The 20,812-nt window shown below is 38.0% G+C and overlaps 1 protein-coding gene across 6 annotated transcripts in view; it reads left to right on the top strand.

Annotated features, from left to right (window-relative positions):
- Window positions 1–456: 456 nt before the first annotated feature.
- The window catches only part of BEGAIN (brain enriched guanylate kinase associated), a 158,331-nt gene continuing 137,975 nt past the window's right edge, over window positions 457–20,812 (top strand). For 2 of the 6 annotated variants that reach the window (XM_066188814.1, XM_066188809.1), the window contains exons 1-2: window positions 457–552; window positions 3,611–3,740. In XM_066188814.1, coding sequence (XP_066044911.1) covers window positions 3,690–3,740 — 51 coding nt within the window. In that variant the 5' untranslated portion in view covers window positions 457–552; window positions 3,611–3,689. Of the gene's footprint in view, window positions 553–3,610; window positions 3,741–10,077; window positions 11,051–20,812 lie in introns of those variants that run through there. The other 4 variants (XM_066188810.1, XM_066188815.1, XM_066188807.1 and 1 more) reach the window with 4 other exon arrangements.

Genomic DNA, 20,812 nt, shown 5'->3' with positions numbered 1-20,812 from the left:
CTTTTCTTAGGGCTGGAGCTCTAGACAAAGCATCCAAGCACCTGGAGAATAGCAGGTACTGCAGATTGACTAATCAGAGCCTTGTCCTCTTTTAAGAGAATTCAGTGGGTGTTCCAAATTGGAAAGATTTTTGGCTTAACTCAGTTTTATACCTATATTCATAAACAATGCTGCCTCAATCACTTTCAGTCTCAAGTGTGCATGACTAAATGGTAATTTCCTGCATTTGTGGCATTCCATGATCTTGCTTGATGCTGCTAAAGTTTGTGACTACACAGAAAAGCAGTGACAGGTTGAGAGTGAACGACCCCTGGTAAGTTATTTTGAAATTGCCAGACTTTGCTCTGCAAGTTTAGTCTCTCATAGCAACGTGGGCAGCATATCATTCTGTGCTGGCTTCATTAAAAGAAAACGATTCCATCTTTCAGTTAAAAAAAAAAAAAAAGAAAAGCTGTAACTGTTGAAGCAGCATGCACCTAATAAGCTTCTAAATCTGGCTCCATCATTTCAGTCTGTGGACTAGCAGAACAGAGCTTGCAGAATCCTTCTCAAGTAAGTATTGCTTTCTCTTCACTGCATGTTTTTTATTTTTTTTTATTTAAAATTTATAACAGGTAGTAAGAAGTCTTCAGCATTGAATTAGTGGTGCTGCAATATGACAACTAGATGCCTGCTTTAAACATGAATTAAGATGCTCTGTTGTATCATTTGGCAGACATTACTGTCTTTAAAAGGAAATAGTTAATACATTAAGGTACAAGACAGCAAATTATATGGATGGAGCTTCCTAAAGCTGCAGTGCTGGAAAGCTAATGAAATGATTTATAATTGACTGTCATGATAGGGTTTTTTTAAATGAGTTATGTATCTTTTGTTTGCATAATGCACATCATGGAACATTTCTATTTGATCTCAGCAAAACAGGAATATATGTATTCTGAATATGCTACTGACCATTAAGTATGAAATTATCAAAATAATTTATAACTTCAAGAAAGGAAAAATTCAGGCAGTGGCATTAATATTAATAAAGCTAATATGTACACATTAAACCTATCTCAGGTTTCTATTAAATGATGAAGGAAAATAAATGTAGTGCATGACTTTGTGTAATTATACAAAGTATTAGTCAAACATTGATAAACCCAGCAGAATATAGATGAAATAATTGTTTGTATGAGAAACAACAGAAATTTATAATATTTGCCAAAACAAACAGCTCATGCTGTAGCTTGCTTTCTGGAAGAGTATTTAAACAGCTCTGATGGACATGTCTCTTTAAGATAATGAATGAGGTGGGACTATGGCCGTGGAAGGAAAATAAATAACAATATTCTGCTTCATGTTTAAATTGCCACTGTTGTAATAGAAAGGAACAGGCAATGCACAGGGCTACTTTTACATTTGGTATGCAAACACACACATATCCAAATACAAACAGACCTTTTTTTTTCTTATTTAGTCATACCTGCTTATCACCAGTTTCTGTGACATGCTACTCTGATTGCAAACATGCAGGTTTGCAGCCCTCAGAGGATATATATTGTAGCTGCATCCGAGGCATTACAGCACCAGAACTAATATTCTGGAAACATTTAGCACAATCATATCCTATACCTCCAAGTAATATTATTTGTCACAGCTTTTTATGAAGGGAAAATGATGCTGCAAAATACTCACACTGTTTAGTTAACTTCTGCAGAAAACTACACAAATACTTCCCTTCTGCTCAAGTTATCCATCCCCTAACATCCCATGGTAACAGCAGTCAAGAAATTGCCATTTATTTCTCTAAGTTATTTTCACATTACTCAGATCAATAAATTTTAAAACATTCTTACAGCCCAACTCATTTATATGCAGGCAAGCTTTTTTTAAAACAAACTTTTTCGGGACGTATTGAAGCATGAAACTGGAATAATAATTTCCTTATTTACTGTGTAATAGACATAGAAGGTTTTTGGCAGTTTATATATATGCAGAGGTAAAGGATGGAAACAAAGACAACAAAATTACTATTTTATTTTTTTTTGTATATACAAAATTCCAGGTATGGTGAACAATGATATATCCTCCCCTTTACAAGCAACATTAAGCTTCCCAAGGACTAGTTCTGAAGACCCTAATAAATTAGAAGCCAATAATGGAGAGGTTTAGTCTGACATTTTACAGCCCTTCCCAAAATCTCAGGGAAACACAGCACAGTAATGACAAGACCCAGTCAACAGTGGTATTTATGGTACCATCCCCACAAGACTAAGGGAGACACCAGTGAGCAGAAATGCCACTAACAAGCTTAGACCCTTTCCACAGCTCTTTATCACCTAGAGGAAGCAATCCTTGATAACTATTTCCAAGGCAGACCAGGAGGGTGAGGAAGAGGTAGAGAACTGCCTTTGGGAGGCCTTCAAAGGGAAATTGTGACTTCATGATTGAGGGGATTGCCCAGGTAAAAAGGCTTATTCCTTCCTTAAACTTTGTGATTTCCTAATCCTATGTAAGAATGATCCTAGAAAATCCCACAAACCCAGGACAGGTCTATTGCTCTTATGAAGTCAAAGCCCCTGTGTGGGGGGGCTGGATTTGACCCACTACAAAGAACTGTGAATTTTTGTATTAAGCTTTGGAACAACTTGGTCTAACACATAATTCACTAATTTGGATAACCTCATTGGACAAAGGGGGAAAAAAAAGAAGAGAGAGAATGTAGCAACAGCTTATTCTTTTGTGGTTTATGCATCTAACAAAGATTTACTTCCAGTCTTAAACTCCCCTCTATGTTTAACATTTAATTAGTAGAATTGCATATTCCTGCAGTTATAAAAGAAAGATGACAAGAGAAACACTGCTGTACTGAAAGATCTCTTCAATACTCCTTGAAGCATCGAAGGGAAGGACTTTGGGTAGTCTTAGTTCACCACTAATGTGATATAAGATCAGAAAGGGACATTATATGACTTCAGAGACAGCAAGGCCTTGCAGATTGTGGCACCCAGCATAAATTTAGGAATGGATTAAAGTAAAATAAACTGGTATATAGAATACAATTAATTTTAAAATGTAACATAATTAATGAACGGGAAATATTTTCATTCCACCTGAAGAAAAAGGCAGTGTATTTTTATCCTAAACCTGATTTTGCATGAGAAACTAATTCCATTCCTCCTCTCATTCTTCCTCTCTACTGTCTTAAATTTTTTCATGCTTTTTTTCCTGCTTCTTGATGATGGTAATGATGATGATAATAACGATTATGATAGTAATAAAAATAATAATAATTATTATGATTATGATTATGATTGGGGGGGAAAAAAGAGAAAAGAGAGAGGAAAATGAGAAAAATGGTATACCTAATTTGGAAAGCCACATGACACTGCCAGACTACCTCAAAGAAGGACATGTCTAAAGACTAGACCCAAAGGATTTGACACTTTCCTAAAAATACACAATTTCAAGGAGCAGTGGAAGAAACTAAGACTCCTCATCTGTGTATTCTCAGAAGGATCAGTTGTTTTACTGTCTTTTCACCAAGCAACTACAAAGTGCACTGGAGACACAGAATCAAATGCTAGTGTAATGCAGATGACCTACAGCTCTACCCATCCTACAGCACGGCCACAAAAACGGTACAGCGTGTGAAGAAGAGCTCATGGAGCAGCTGGCTAAAGCAGAAACTGAGCAAGAAAAAGATGATGTTGGCAGAGGATAGAGAGCATTTTGAGGACTCATTCACAGTCAAGGTACGCAGCCGCGGTTGGTCACTTAAAGACAAATCTGATAAAGAAACTGTTATTCACAGATGCTATTAACTTCTGTTGGCTAGGAAGCTCTATCTCTCTTGGATGGGGACAGAAATTTCTCAGGCACGTGATATCACAAGGTTTTTAGTGCTAAGAAGTTCCAACATGAAGGAAAAGCTACAGTGTTTATGCTCTGAAGCTTGGCCTACCTAGAACACTAATATGTTTCTTACACTGTAAATCAGCCTCATACAATTTTGTATTCCTCGCTTCCAAGCAGTCCATTGTCTGAGCTGTGGATAAATAAAAGATCACTTAAAGCACTTGGAAAAAAATACAGTCTGCCTTTTTCTGGCTTTTCTCAGCATGAGTAAAATTCCCCTTCATGGGAGAGAAAAAGTCCCTTGGTAATTAAGGGTCATTAAGCCAAATGTCATTAGCTGTTGCCACAAATGCCTTGAATATATCCTTGAATAACTTTTAAAAAATGCACAGTAACGTGTGTCCACTGTGCCATTTTATACTGCTAGGGAGCAGACAACACAACAGCCAACATCTTACAACTGATACAAATTTGGCTGCTTGCACAGTAATGGAAGGTGCTCTGACAGGATGATATTGAGTGCAGTAAGGGACTGTGTCCAATGGAATGTTGTGCTGGAATAGAAAAAAAAAATGGTACATTAAAACATTTTGTGCTTGCATTTTTCTCTTTAATTTTTCATTTATTTTTAAAGCTATAAATATAGCTTGCATTTTAATTGGGTGTCTGTCTCTAATTTTACTGCAGCTGTAGAATTTGCCAGAGAACAGTGGCTCTGTTTTCAGGGTGGTGCAGGATTTATACCAAAAAACCATCTCTTCTCTAATGCTCAGCACTTTTTACAGGCCTATCACAGCTCTGCCTAGTATACAGCTATAAATCAAATGAATCAGACTTATGGATGTTGACAAGAAAGATGACACAGCAATTTGTTGCCTTTAGTTTAGTCACCGTGTACTGGTAAAACAGATAAATGTTTTACTCATCATGGTAGAGAGGTTGATTAATGAGAATTTACAGCAATTTGGATCCGTTATATATTTAGATTTAGATTCAAGGCTGAATGCAGACTCTGTCCACCATGCAGATTCCTGCATAGAAATAAAAGTCTCTGTTCTTTAAGACACTACAGTAGCTTTTCACCTCCTTTTCATGCCAACAAAACCTACCATTTCTTAAGAATCCACACTGATTTAATAGTGGCATACTGGTCCAATTTTCTGTTTGTGTTAACATGTTACAAATCTAAAACACCTTATGGAGAAAGGAGAAACCCATTTTAACTTGTCCCCATTAGCAGTCACGCATTAAAGTAAAAGAACTGAATTTTCATTCTACAGGTCCTGAAGACAGCTAGATCTTACAGACTTGGAGCAAATGTCTGCTTAAATTCTCCTTAGGGCTGAAACACTTACAAGCAGAATCTAGTGAGGTAAAACCAATACATACAATACGGACTACATCTCCACTCCATTAGAAAGTTTTTGTTCCAAAAGGAAACAGAAATATTCAAAGCAATATTTAGTGAAATTGAATTTTTGCAGTGTGAGGCCTAGCATCCTAGAAATAGATATTATTCCTATTAATTTGAAAATGTGGTAGAATTTCTGGAGAACAACTAAACAGAGTAATTCTGAGAATGCTGTCTTGCTGATGAAACTGGTGTAGGCAACCTTATATTAAAAGCAAATTTGTACTTGACAATCATTACAGAAAAAAGGAGAAAAGGAAACCATCTGTTGGAAGGAAACCCAGAGAGGAACATCTGTATTATTTAAAGGGATAAACTGAAGTGCAAAACTGAAAGGTCCATAAAACACTCCAAAATTAACTGCATTAAGTGTGAAGAGGACTGGATAACATGTGATCAAATTGTCATTAAAGGCAGGAGGGAAGGGTATATCTGAGCAAGAACGGGCACTGGGAGAGTTGGGATATAGCTATTTTAAGAGTGGAATATCTGCTGAGAGATGTACACATCCTTAGGGCAAACAGAGAAATTTGAAATTACTGCCATTCCTACAAATTCTACTGAGTTTGGCCCTGGTGCTTAGGCAATTTTTCTGAATAGCTGATAGACTGAGTGAGAACTATGAGCACAAATACAGGGAATATACACCATTATAATGGAAAACTTATTCTTAGCCTCACCAAGAACAGTACAGAGAACAGTGTTATTATTCATCCAAAATCTTGGAGTCTACTCACTGACTCTAAAAGGCTCTGGAACCAGTCTTAATTACAATTAAAATAAACCTCAATATTGTTTAAAAATCAGATTAACTTTTTTTTAATAACTAAAAAGTTCCTTATGAATCTCAAAATGCAAAAAATCTTTCTACATATTTGTTTTTTAATGTAGATAATCTGCTAAAGATATTCTTGTTCATATATCAAAAGACACACTTTTAGATACAGAAAAACTTAGTACTAAAACTGTTGAATATTGTCTGCTTTGACCCAAAAATGATCGTATCTTCCAGAGCTCTACACAAAAAAACTTCTAGTTGTCATAACAACATCCTGCAGCAGAAACAAGATAGCTTGTACTTGCTTTAAATGCAATTAGCTGAAGTTAACATCTCCTGAAGATTAAAAACCAGGGATATTGTTTAAAAGGGAAGGTGGAATTATTAATTTTTAAAAATTTTTTCATTCCCACAAAATTCTGCTTTTAATTTAAAATCTTCAGTCAGTGGTCTGTAGAAATATTCCATTGCATCAAGTCACATTTTCAGGTTGTTCTGTTATGCTCCATGTTTATACAAAATACGCAGGTTTCTAATAATGTCTTTGTAAAATGACACTCAGAATATAAAGAAGCCTAAATTTAGAAAAATCCTGATGTGTTTTCCTAAGTAACAAGTTTACTAGACAAATTCCTGAATGCTTCAGTCTTGCCAAATGCAATACTAAGTCATTATGAAAGTCCCATTTAAGATATGATCTTAACTATTATTCCTTTATAAATGTTCCAGATTCAACAGTCAGTTTACCAGAAAAGGATCAGCGTCACTGTTTATGTTCTTGTATTAACGCTAAAATAGAATAGAACATCTTAGCCATTCGACACACAAAATTACAAACTGTATCCACTTGGAGTCCCTAGAAATCTTTGACTTATGAGCAAGTCTTGATCGTATCTGGAGATGCCCCCTTGATCAGGGTCACACTATGCAAGATTGGGTATCACAGAAGTACATAGAAAAATATAGCCCTTTCCTAATTTAAACAATGCAGTTCCTTCCTAATCTAAAGGCCAGTTAATGGCAGCCACAGAACAAAGTGCAGGTGTTGATCAAAGGTCAATGAACTAGATAATGGCAGAACCAATAAAGGACCATCTGTTTCACTGTGAAGTCTGTCACTTAGGTCAGACAGTTTTCACTTCATTTGCACAGACACACTGTTTTAGTCCAACAATGGTGCCCACCGTTTTTAAAACAGGGCAAAATTAATCCATAGCTTTTTCTCTTAAGATTATTTTAATGTTGATATGACTGGTTTAGAAGAATTTAGTAATCTGCCAAGCATCCACCTAGCTGAGGCATATTGTAGTAATAAATAACAGAAGAATTTCTGAGCTCTCTGAAGGTATTTATTTCAAGAGTACAGCCCAGACTACAGCAGCAAAGTTTTGCCATTCACAGACCTGTTTGCATTGAAATAGGAAATTCCCTATATCTGCAATGTCTTCAAAGCAATTTGAATATATAAGGTAAAATAACTTGAACACTTCAAAACATAAGTCATTTAACATATGGAAAATAAATCATGAACATCAATTATTAAAACGTTCAAGATATAAAATATTCAAATTTTTCAGCATATTTTGTTTTAATATTCAGCTTCTCTATTTGTACACATAATGGAAAGAATTTCTGCAATTCAGCTAGTCTCTGGAGAATATTTTGGTAAATTTACTTAAGAGAGAACACTGAAAGTTTACAAACACAACGTTTGTACTTACTACAAACTTTGATAACATCTGTTCTGACCAAGATTCACAGTGATTGATGTGAAAAGATCTGTATCATTTCAGTAAGAGGAATAATTTTTCATTTTGCAGCTGTGGATAATTTTTTTCTTAATAGTCAGATATGTCTGTGTCATGTGTCTAGAGTTATTAAGCAGAAACCATCTGAAGAAAGAGAAACAGCAATATAAGCAGTATGCCTCCCACAAGTGTTATGTACCTTACCTAAACTACCTATAACCATATATCTATATCTGTACCTATACATATATTTCACTGCTATGCAAATAACATCTCTCTGAACAAAGAGCTCTTTCCTGACAATAAAAGAGAGTTATATGATCCATTTTTATTGGCTGCACCACAGACTTTTTAAATTCATACCTTAAAATTTGCACATAAGCAATGGATAGCTGAATTTATGCTTGTAGTTAACACAGTTTTATTCATCTACAAAGGAGCCCAATCTGTCATGAACAAAAAAAGCTTTTGCCCAAATAGGTACAAGTCATTACAGGTTCTGGCTCAATAGTGAGGCTTGCTCTGTTTCTGAAATAGGCATTCTTAATAAAGTCCATTAAAACTGCAGAACTCACAGTTTGCCAAGCTCTAATGGATCTGGAAGGCAAAGGACCTAAAATGGATTAGCATAGACTCTATGCATTTCAGAATCCTGTTTGCTTCAAGAGTTACTTTAAGTTCATACAACTCTGTATTGGACACACTGAAAAATCCCAATATTCTGCCTTGACAAGAAGAGAGCAACGTTGTTCCCTGGCTGCATTGAAAAGGTCATGAAAATCTTTTTTCTTGACAATTGAAAGCATTTGCCAGCCCTTTAAACTGTTAGCATTCACATTCAAGTGAGAGAGGGATAAATTAATCTAAAACAAGACAGTGTGAGCAAGATTTATGCATTTTAATCCACATTATCTCTGTGATCAGGATAATGTTTGTAGCATGCAATGAAATGGCACAGTCCCATAGAAATATGGAAGCATTTCAAAAAGTAATTCCAGTAAAAGCAATTGATTTCTGATGTGTTAAAAGGATCTTCACATCCCCCTGTTATTTGCAAAATTAATGTACTTACTATGTTAATTTGAGAGATTTGCAACACTTCAGCAGCTTTTATGAACTATGATTTAAATGAGTGTTGGAATTACCAATGTGGAGACAATAAATTCTAGGCAGTAAGTAAAGTGCCTTGTAATGAGGGACCTAAATGTCTGCTTCAAAAGCACATGGAAGTACACTTCAGCTCAAGCTGCTGTTGACCTGTCAGCTATACATGATATTTTTAAATGTGCTCTTGTATTTAAGGGAGGTCACTCAGTTTTCTGCTTGTGAGTATCTTCTCTTTCTCTGCTTGCTGCATTTGGCAGTGCTGTAAGCAGAGTCTGAATCCCACCACACAAAAAGGGGTGAATCACTTGTTTTCACCCTCATGCTAAAATAAGGAGATGCAAAAAACCCCAAAAAACCACCCTTTCAGATTTATCATTCAGTCATTTTTTCTGGTCATTTCCTGTGGCAACACATCATTGGGCCACTACAAATATCCACGCTGATTATAAAGTCAGACTATAGTCTTTAATCTCACTTAAATTAGTCCTTAGGTTCCTGCATATACAAACCCAAAATAGAAATTCTTCACTTCACAGTTCAGACTTGCCTGTCTATAAAGACAGTGAAAAATGAGAAGAACTTCACCTACAAGGTACTGAAAAAATTATCTTTACTACTCCAAGCTCATTGACAATGTTGAGATATTGCACCTTGCTTTGGATCCTAACCTTTAAAAATTCTTTTAGAATTAAAGTTATGGCAAAAAACAAACAGGTAGAAAGTGAGAATCACGTTTTGTTTGCTTTTCTAGCAGATCTAGCAGACTTGTCACTTACTTTTTTAATAGAACAGCAAACACTAGTAGCATTAGGACAATATAGCATGACCTTCTCTACTATTGGATTTTAAAAAGCCCTGAAACAGAACCAACCCAGACTTTACTTAGTGAAGATTGATCCACATCATGGTACTTTGGTTTCCAGTTCAACAAACAGGAATATATCATATGTTGCTTTGGGCCAATGAAAGCCCATGCTCATCCACTGAACACTCAATACCCTGGAAAATTTGCATGCCCTATAGATTCTGTTCATTAGTATGGTTAATTAAAATGATGAGAATTTTGTATTGATCTAATTATAAAACATATGCATATTTTGGGGTGCATGTGGGACCAAATGTGGTGGGTGCATTGGTATGTCTTCCGAAGACATGCCTGTTTTCTTACAAGTTAGAGAAGGATTTATGGGAATCCTTCTTCCAGTGACAATATTTGTCACACAGACACTAAAGCAAATGGAGTCGCTGTTGAAAGGCTCCATTTCCCCAGTTAAGCCAGAGGGTGCTGTGCTTGGAAGACCAGCCAAGCAAGAGGGGGGTGGCAGGGTGATGAAGAAAGAGCGTGCAGTGCATGCACCGCTGCGTGCGCAGCAGAAGTAGGAACTGGTGCAGAGAGTAACCTCTGGAGATTTGACAATGAACAGTTACTCAAAACGCTGCAGCTCCAGTGAGGACAGCTTTGAGTTACAGGGCAGCACAAGGTCAGAAGCTAAAAGCTTTGGTAAAAGCAAAAATAAGGATGAAGGCTATCGACCCCATCGATCAAAGCACTGTCAGAAAGGGGGTGAGAAAACTCACGGACTGGAACACTCTTCTCTATATCCAGCAGAAGTGGGAAACGCAAGTCAGAAGCTCCAGAGGCAGAAGAAGACCCACAAGAAAAGCAGTTCCTCTACATCTGACTTGAGCTTGGTGAGTCAAGGATCATCAAGTTCCTTGTCTGTTGTGGAAGAAAAAATAGAAGCTAAACTCAAATTCTCTCAATTTATTAATGAAGTTACTTTCAGAGTGCTTGATCCCATGAGCCTGAGGGCATACCGAGCTGCTAAACTGAAAAATACCTTTCCATCCAGTGTGAGAAGCCTAGATGATTTTCATATTAAGAGAAAGTCTCCTGAAAACTGGAAAGAAAAAATTCTAGATGGGAAGACTCATGAAGAAGTAGACCTAGAGACTCTGAGAAGTGACGACATTGTGGCTGGAGCACGACCACACAAATTAGAGAAATCGTTGTCCCTGGATACAAGTCCCTCTCTCAGGTCATTTGATAATGGTGTCTCATGCAGAACAAGACCTACTGGTTTGCCGGTAGAAATTATGATTTCTCAAAGCAAAGGAATGCCAGCCACAAAATCTGCATCTCTTCCTAGAAGTACAAGCATGGTGAGCTCTCTCAAATATTTTCTTTGGGTGGTATATGACAAGTACTTATGCATTAGCGTGACTATTTGAAAAGTGTTTCTGTCTTTCTGGGTGGGCTCTTACCATGTAAACAAACTTTTCTTCAGGGTGGGAACAAACAAGGAATGTTTGTTTTAGTAGCTCAAGAAACCAGCTGTAGCAGGTACGGAAGGAAGGAAAAAGAGAATACAATTCCCTCGTCCTTCTAGTTTGATATCTGAAAGACAGCTTTAGAAGATCAAACAAGAAGGTTATTCCTGCACTGCAATGAAGCATATATATAACCAGGTCAGCTTGATATGAACAGTCAAGGCAACCTCAGAAAAGGGTGAAGAGAGTACTATGACAGACCACTCAGGTAGTCAAGCTCACTAGTTTAGGACTTGCTCAGGTATCTCTACACTAAACTAAAAGAGTGCTAAGTTAGCGTGTTTAAGTACTACTGAGAGCTCTGACATCCTGAAAGTGTTGCTAATGTTCGTGTGTGAATTAATGAATTAATACATACCGGTTGATAATTTCTATTTTGATGTACTAAAAAAAAACCTCCTAGCAACAATAAACCCCTAAGAATAAAAAAAAAAAAAAAATTAAAAAAAATAATAAAAAAAAAAAAAGGCCAAAGCTTTCTTCTATGGTCTGGTAAAAAAAATTATGTTTTTAATTTTTTTCTTGTGAGAGTCTTTATTTGAAGAAAGAGGTTTTTGTGTTCATGAAGGAGGGCAAAGGGAAATTGTTGTTTGCTAGCATGGCATGGTCTGGAATCCTGAACTGCCAAACCTTGTGCTGATACAAAATGTTAGTATGTCTCCAGAGTAGTATTTGCAATTCCACTAAAACAATAAAGGTCTAGGAACTATAGATTAAGACTATACATGTGCACACAGATGTTGCTAAACTGGGAGCTATTACAACTGCATTATTCTTTAAAAAGCCTATTCAAATTTAAAAACAAAGGAACAAAAAGCTGCTTCATTTCACAGAGGACTGCAGCAAATAGGAAAATACCCCAGTCTTAATAATTTTATTCAAACTTTAGCAATCTGAGCTTAGGATTTTATGTCCTTGGATGTTTTAATTGCTACCTGTCAAAGATATCTGGAGGTAGAAGAGGTGAAAGGTAATGAAACAGAGAGAATTTGCCCACTGTGTTGTGTCACACCTCCACAATGAGAGCTGTCCTAAAAAAGGATGAGGAGGCTTCAATCTGAGCCCGTGGCAGGATATGTTTTTTTCAAATTTCAATTAAGCATCTGTCAGAGCTTCTTTTCCACTGGACTTGATTATATGTACAGATTGAAACTTCCAACCGATCGAGTACTGACTGACTGAACGCTGCCGAGTGCTCTGTAATTCCACACAGTGTAGGCATCACTCTCCTCCAGCTGAAGCCTCAATCTGCTCTAAGCCTAGTCATTTAAATTAAACACAGTAGTTACTGGACATTTTACAACAAACAACGCCTCCAACTGCAGAGCTCAACATGAGAAAAGAGAGGAGCGGCAGGGCAGAATACAAGACCAAAACATGTTCAGCCTCATCCACAGATTCATGTCTCCTACATGCAAAAATTTTGACTTCAGCACAATTTATTTAGAGCCAAGTCCTCACCTGAAGCACGCCTAGCAAGGAGCAAAAGCATAACTGTATAGTCTTGGGTGCCATTATTGTAAAGCTAGTTTAAAAGTTCCTGGCTATGCGTGTTCGTTTCAATACACACAGAGAACATTGCCTAAAACTGTTCCATGTTTTCATTGCCAAGTTATTATTTGTGTGCAGAGGATAATCTTTGAGAGAAAGAAATTATGAGATTACATTGACTTAAATATAGAAAACTGGATAGCAGATGTATAACACATCCTGAAGAGCATGAAAGAACATGCCTGAAAGTTTGAGGTTAAAAGCTGCATCTAATAAAAGAAAAATGTGAGTCAGAAGATGAATGCTGTGACATTGCCTCCTATGTTTTCTGAAGACCCCTGAGGTGTCCAAAACTGCCTCTGTACTACTGTTGATTGGATCCAGACTCATTAAAGTGATTTTCAACTTTTAGACTCCTCAGAACTGGTCAAAATGTCCAGTTTCTGCCACAAGTATCTACTGGTTTGCAAAGAGCTGGTGCTGAAATCTCAAAAAAAAACAGCCATCACTGTAGATTTATGCAGAGGAATTTCTGGACAGCTAGCAGAAGTAAAAGGATGCTTCATTGTGTGACTGAAGTTAAAGGGAATTGTGATAGGTAGAAAGCAATTCCAAAATACGATGGACATGACCTTGGCGTGGTCTAAATATTTTAGTAACTTGGCCAACAGGATGAAATACTTTTTCATTCCTATGTATGGATCTAGACTTGAAGTCACTGGACAAAGAAGTAGGAAAGGAAAATGCTATAACTAAATGAAAGCAAACCTCTGAATCCACACCAAGGTAGGGAAGGATGTGCAACTATGTCATACTTCCTGACTGAAATGATATGACCAGTTCAGTGGGCTGAAGAATGCAGGAAATGTCTGAAAAGGGCTGTACACAATGGAAAGTTTCTAAGAACTGGAAAGACATACTTGTCAGAATCTGTCAAAGAACAGATCAATACAGAGAGAAATGTGTATGGATCCAGACAAATACATTTTTTTTCTTAGAGTATGTTTCAAAGAAAGCCAGGTATGAAAGGAGATTAGCCTGTGTCTTTTAATACATATTTTATCTCAAATACATTTGTTCCAAGTAACCAATGCCTTTAGGAAATCTTTAAATACCACAATTACTGTTCTAGGAAGAAAATACAGGTTAAAATTTAATTCTTAAATAATCATACAGGAGTCTGACTTCAGACCTGAGTAAGTCTGCAGCACCTTAGAGTTTGAATCAACCTGAAAATTAAATTTCAGTAACTTCAATAATACACGAATGAGGACCAACTTTCCAGCTTTTTGACTTTATGTATGTACTTTTACCTGCCCAAGGAATGGTGTGAAACCACATTAGACACTGACTTTTTTTGATCGCAGGAAATAAATTTCTTTCTTGGAAGAGCTGTATCTTTCCGTCTCACAATAAACTGTTGGTAGTACACATTTCTGTGTGGAAGAGGTCTTAGAAACAATTTTTGACCTCACCATTGCAACTATATGTATACATAACCTAGGGAATTGTGCACTTCTCACCTAAGACCATGTAATTATCACACAAAATAAATACAAGCAAACCTGATCAACACAAATGACTTACTAAGCTGCAAAGGCTGTCTTAAAAAAACAGACTTGGGTTGGGGTAACACCAATTCTACATTTTGGAAGTTAAGATTTTACATACTGCAACCTAAGTCTGAATAAAGCAGGTGGCGAGGGGCAGAAACTTGGCCATGCTCCACATGAATTTACCATGCTTATGGAGCCATAGACTCCTCATAATCCTCATAATCATTCCCTAGACACCCCAATATATTTGGATCACAGAATATTCTGTGTTGGAAGGGACACACAAGGATTATCAAGACCAGCTCTTAAGTGAAGGCCCACAGAGGGATCAAACCTATAACCTTGGCATTCATTAGCACCAGGCTCTGACAACTGAGCTAAGAATGTTAAGAAGTGGAAAGGACCTTGAAGACCATCTATTCCCAATTGCACCTGCCGTGGGCAGGGACACCATCCACTAAAGCACATTGCTAAAGACCTTACCCAGCTGGGCCTTGAACACTGCATGGGTTGGGGATCAACAACCTCCCAGGGCAACCTTTTCCAGTGCCTCACCACCCTCACAGTGAAGAAATTCTTCCCAATATCTAACCTAAATTTCCACTCTCTTGGTTTGTACCCTCCACTCCTTGTACTATCACTACAGTTCACAATGGGTCCCTCTCCAGCTTTCCTGTAGTCCCTTCAGTGGCTGTAAAGTTGCTGTGAGTTCTCCATGCAACTTTCTCTTCTCCAGGCTGAACAGCCCAAATTTCCTCAGCCTGTACTTGTAGAGAAAGGTGCTCAGTCCTTTTTTACATCTCCATGGCCCCCTCTGGACTTGCTCCAACAGTTTCATGTTCTTCTTATGGACAAACTGGAGCTGGATGCTGCACTCTGGGTGGGGTTTCACAAGGGCGGAATCAAGGGGCAGAATCCCCCCCTTGACCTGCTGCCCACACTCCTTTGGATGCAGCTCAGGGCATGGTTGTTTTTCTGGGCTGTGAGCGGACTTTGCCAGCTCATATTGAGTTTTTATCAACCACCACCCTCAAGCCTTTCTCCACAGGGCTGCTCTCAATCAATTCTCTGCCCAGCCTGTAGGTGTGCCTGGGATTGCTCTGATCCAGGTGTAGGACCTTGCATTTCACTTTGCTGAACTTCAAGTCTGAGAATAATTTTCTGGACCTGCAAAGCTTCATCAGTGAAGATAGACAAAACAGCAATTGCTTATTTCCTACACATCACCTGGCTCAGGCTGGTGCTTCAGCTACATGGAGAGTCACTATGCAGTCATACTCCCTCCTGTGTGATTTAGTCTCAAGGGGCAAACTTTGACCCCATATAAGCAATTCAATTCCCTCCTGTAGCTTTAGCAAAACCAGCTGAAAACAAAGTATTCATTCTTACTCTGATTTCAAGCAATGTATGCCCTAAAGGATTTAATTTCTATAGCCCTTGAGACAGAAGGGGACAATTGCCTGTTACAAAGGATGATGGCATCCTTATGAAATGCAGATGAATGAAACACAAGGTAGACTAACACCCTTTTTCATTCCTCTCACAAGAAATCATTATTACAATAGCTAGAAAGAAGAAATTTACCAGAGTAGGCATTTATACAGGATATTGAGGAGATTCAAAGGTTCATGTTTATCTCTAATCTGTTTAATTCCTAAGGAACCCTGTAGGTAGCCACTGAAGCACAGTGTCACAGACATTAACACAAACAAGGAAAATTATATTAATTCCTGCTTTATTACTATTTGTTATCCAAGAGGATTCCTGCTGTTCATTATATGTTCTCTTGCAAGACCAATGCCTGAGCACAGGGATGGCTCCCTGAAGGTGCACAAACATTTTTAGAAATCGGAACGTCAAACACCTGAACTTCGCAGGCATGAAGGGGTTTGATCCCCATGCGGGCCATTCTCTTAAGAGTTGAACTCAAAGGTCCTTGTAGTTCCCTTCCAACTCAGAATATTCTGTGAAAACTATGAAATCTGTAAAAATAGAGGAAGACTGTCATGCAAAAGCTGTGGTAGAATTCCACAGCAGCAGAAAATGCAACCAATCTTCCATTCTAAAAGAAAGTTTCTAGGGCAGTTTCTAGGTTCTCATTTTCTAGGGCACCTGAGTACTAACAGAATCTTGCTGAAAGAGCAGACAAGATTTTGTTGCTCTAGGTCAAAGCTTTTTTATACAAGGTTTTGAGTCCTCTTTCAGCCCTTCCAGCCTGACACCAAGATGTAAAAATAGGCATTTGTTTGTTCTTGGATGAATACCAAATCTTTCATTTCTATTTACAGTACAGTGATGTTTACAAGTAAGATTTGGGTTCAAATACATTATAATGGAAAGTATATATTGTTTCACTGACTCATGCATGCAATATGCTAAAAGAGAAATAGTAAGAGGTGAGACCAGAAGGAAAGGGTAATGAGGTGCTTTGCCTAGTTCAGTGATCAAACCAGCAGCCAAACACTTGAAAACTCTTCCAGTGTCCTATTTTCTGGTCTGTTCCTGCTCTTTCAGACAGGTGGGCCAGTGTAGAACTACCCTCCCTAGCTGATATATTGAAGCTATGGTATCTCTAGGTTATCAGAGGAAAGTAAGAAAGTGAACTTCATCAGATGCTTGAGTCCTTCAGTGTGATATCTGCAGGGCAGAGCATATGATTAGGGCCTTTTATGAGTCTCATACAGCAGTGGAAAATGCCACATGGCCACCTCTCCTGGCATCCTGGCCTCTTTCTTGCTATGGTATTTCATATGACACTGCACAGTTTGTTCCCCTCTGCTTTGCAAATTGGAGGTGACCAACATGTTGTCAGTAGCCTAACATTTTTTTTTCTCAAAATGAGTATTAAAATAAATGGTTTAATTCCTTTACCATAAACTTGATTGACAGAAGATGGTGTTCACTTTTTTTCACCATTCAGAGGCAAATACAATAATTTTAAGACTTACTAGTTTAAACTCATTATTGTGTGAAGTGAGCATAACCACTAAACTGCAAGCAACACACACCTTAATAACTTCACTGTTATTTTTCCTTCATCTGCAGATTCCTGAGAATAGTCTCTGTGTCTGACAGCACTGTGTAAGAATCTCATGTCCTAAGAATTGCATTTGGGTGTGGATAATCTTTAATTATCTGGGGCTGCAGCTCCTTGCTACTTCCAAGGATTTCTATTGCATCATTATAAACTCTCTCCTCTGATACCAATGCTGTTTTCCTACACACCACTATTATGAAATGATCACTCTGGGTATAGTAGTAATGAGTAGGACTGCAAATGTACACCAGTGTGTACACTTGGAGCTTCCAGGGTAGGTAAATTAGCTTTCTAACACGTCATAGGTGTCAGGCAGCCAAACACTCCAAGCTATAAAATCTGATGGCCAAAGGAAATGGTACCTTCTGAGCTCATTTCATCTGAAATCAAAGACAAATCTCAATTCCCACCAATCAAGCTATCTCAAATATCTTCTCAGTCTCCGAGAGAACTTAGCCATGTTAGGCTTGAAGCATGCAGCAGTATTAGTTGTACCAGCAGCAGCCAAGCTGGGTCAAGATGTACCTCAGCAAAATCTTACAGTCGCAGTATTTACCCAGTTTCACCAGTTAAAAGCAGAGTGCTGAAGCCTCTCCTTTATTTTTTTTCTGGTGACATTTATGGTTCGGTCACAAGATATGGATGCCAAGCAGGCCATGTGCAATTTCATCTATACTTAACACCTTTTGTCCCGGTACTGCGGCTCTGACTCCTTTTTCCAGAGCTGAGAGGAGCACAGCAGCCGTCTACTGTAGGAGAGATCAGCATAATGTTTTTAGAGCAGCAGATGTGACATCGTTTTACAAGCAACAGTACGAGCAGATGGTGTGTAGAGAGTTCTCCTTGCCTGCTCTAAAACACCTCCGTTGGGTCACTAATGGATCCTTTGTCTCCTCGAACACTGCATAAAGCTACAATGTTCCCAAGATGACGCATATGGTCATTTACAGCTTCCCAGCTCATCAAATACAAATTAGATCAAAATTTTCTTCACGGAGCATAGATGTCTATAAGCCAGTGCTCAAAAGAATAAGCTATTTATTCAAGACAGGGTAGAATAGACAGTCTGAGCTGCTTCCCAATAACAAGAATGTGTTTTCAATGAAATTGTTTCACCATAAAGGCTGCATTTTTATTGTTAGGGTTTTTAATTCAGTTGTCCTCCCTTTTCTGCCCTCCCAACCTTTCTTTTTTAGAGAAGGAGAGCAGTAAGTGAGTCGGGAGGGAGATATTTGTATAAAGGAAGAAACTCCCAATATTATAATGGTGAATTTCTTTACAGGATTCAGAACTCCAACCAGAAAACAAAATCATTTTCCAGACATATCTACTATTTGCCTTCAGAGGAGCAGCTACTCAGACAGAGAAAAATCCTGAGCACCTGCAGTTCACATTGATTTTGGTATCTTTTGGCACAGGCAACAGGAAAAAGAAATTTGCAATCAGAAATGTTTAGTGTTCCTTTCCCAGAGATTTTTGTTAACATGACTTTTACCCTTTGTTTGAGTTTGAAAAACACTCCTCAATTGTACCCTTTATCTTTGGATGCCTTTAGAAAGAAGTGATGCTTTCAGAGTAATGGAAGCTGCAACAGCCTTAGAGCAATTACCATCAGCAGAGAGGCCTGGAAACTGCAAAGCCAGGCAAGGGAAGGTGAAAGAGCAAGAGGTAGAAAAGGTTAACAGATCTCTCTTTTCTGGTCCAGCTTTGGTCTACAAGTGCTATTTATGACAAAGATTTTAAAGGTGCTTCAACTCATTTTTCATTTCTTCCTTCATCCAGCAGCCTGTGTTTGTCATGTTTACAAAATGTGGGGTTTTGCCCTGCATAGCATGGCTGTGGCATATCAGAAAAACAAAGACCTGGATATGCAGTGATTCTCTCACACAACCATATACTTTACTTAACATAGGTATTTTCCTGGTCCACATAGTGAAAATCTTCTGAACTAAGAGAAGATTAAAGTGCAAGGCACTGCCCAGAGCCAGAGGTTGCTCTGATTTATATTTTAGTTGTGAGTGACTGATATTTTCCCCCACTCATTCCAAGGCTTTCAGCCCTATAAAAATTCTGTTCAGTGATGTACTGCATGCAATTAATAGAAACATAGATGTAACTTTGCTCCTGCACTCCCACTGTGTTCTAACATCTAACTGGAGTAAAATAAAAGTTTACTTATTAATATGAACCCATCAAAGCAAGCATTTTGGGGACAGAAAAGAGGGAATCAGAATTACATTAAATCTGTCAAAACTGCATTTGCATTACTCTGTTTCCTCTGTGGGCTTGGTGATCCATGGGTTTTAGTCTCCCATCAGAAAATGTAGCATTAAAACTCTGAGCCCAACAAATTCAAAGAACAGAAACGTTTATGAATAATGAGGTGGTGTAAAAGGTTTTTATGTCAAATGTGGATCCCAGAAATTAAGCCTAGCTGCTCCAATAGCATGACTTGTCTCAGAATATCAGGAACTGTTGGTTTTGACCTCAGGTCAGATAAGGAGAACCAGGACCCCATTTGGGAACATATTTTATATTTATAAAACATACAATTTTTCATAAAGCTCAAAAAATGTATTTCCACAGACTAGCTCAGGCATTGTTTCAACAATTTCCTCTTTACAAAGTAGCTTAAATTTGACCTTCTCAGATGAAACTCCTCAGTGCCAGGAGGTTTAGATGACAGGAAAAGACATCTTGTGGGTAAGGAAGAAGAAGTAGATGCCATCAATCTTGGCTTTAAAACAGTCTCCCATGTAACCTGGGAAGATAAGGGGGAAAATATTAAAAGGTAGAGGCAAAACTCACTGGAAAATCTTATTGAGAGGGTAGTTCATAATCCTTAGTTGTGACCAGGGTCTCAGGGGTACCAGAACTGTTTGCTGTTAGCAAGCAGAGCATTTGTTTTGAGATACCACTGCCTTCTATCAATAGGGAGTAAAGAAAACATGCAATTTTGTTTCTTTATCTGAGTTGGAAACTACAGAAGTGTGTTTATGCCCCTGTGTAATACTCTTGAGAGGATGCTTTTGAAATTTCAAAAATGCTGATTTCCCAAAAGTAGCAGGTATTTATCAAGTTTAAAGAAAGCTTTCCTGTATTGAAAATCACTCTTAGTTGAAAAGCCTTCAAGCGTTTTTTTCTGTCACACTTACTCAGTACCTAGAATGGACAGAAATTGTTTAAAGATCCCACTGTTGCCTCCATGCCTCAAATCAGCACTGTATCTACACCCAACTCCCTTTCCTTTCTCACTACCAAAAGGGAATTTCCAAATGTTGTTCAGAACCTAATGTTGAAATAACCCAAGGGAGCTGGATGTAGATGAGTGTTGGAGCACCTATTGCTGAACAGCTAGCTCCTAGACTGTGGTCTGTAGAGCTTTCTGTTGTGACACTGTTGGCCAACAGCTCTCGATTTCTGACAGTAAATTCAATACCTGCAAAGACAAACTAAAATTATTCAAATCACATCTGTGTCTGTCGAGCTTATGAGCTGTTTGCATTAATA

The sequence above is a fragment of the Chamaea fasciata genome, unplaced genomic scaffold (genome assembly GCF_029207755.1).
Source record: "Chamaea fasciata isolate MVZ Bird 193981 ecotype frontalis unplaced genomic scaffold, bChaFas1.0.hap1 SCAF_7, whole genome shotgun sequence".
In the NCBI taxonomy this organism is placed as follows: Eukaryota; Metazoa; Chordata; class Aves; order Passeriformes; family Sylviidae; genus Chamaea; species Chamaea fasciata.
This window is presented reverse-complemented; position numbering and strand designations above follow the sequence as displayed.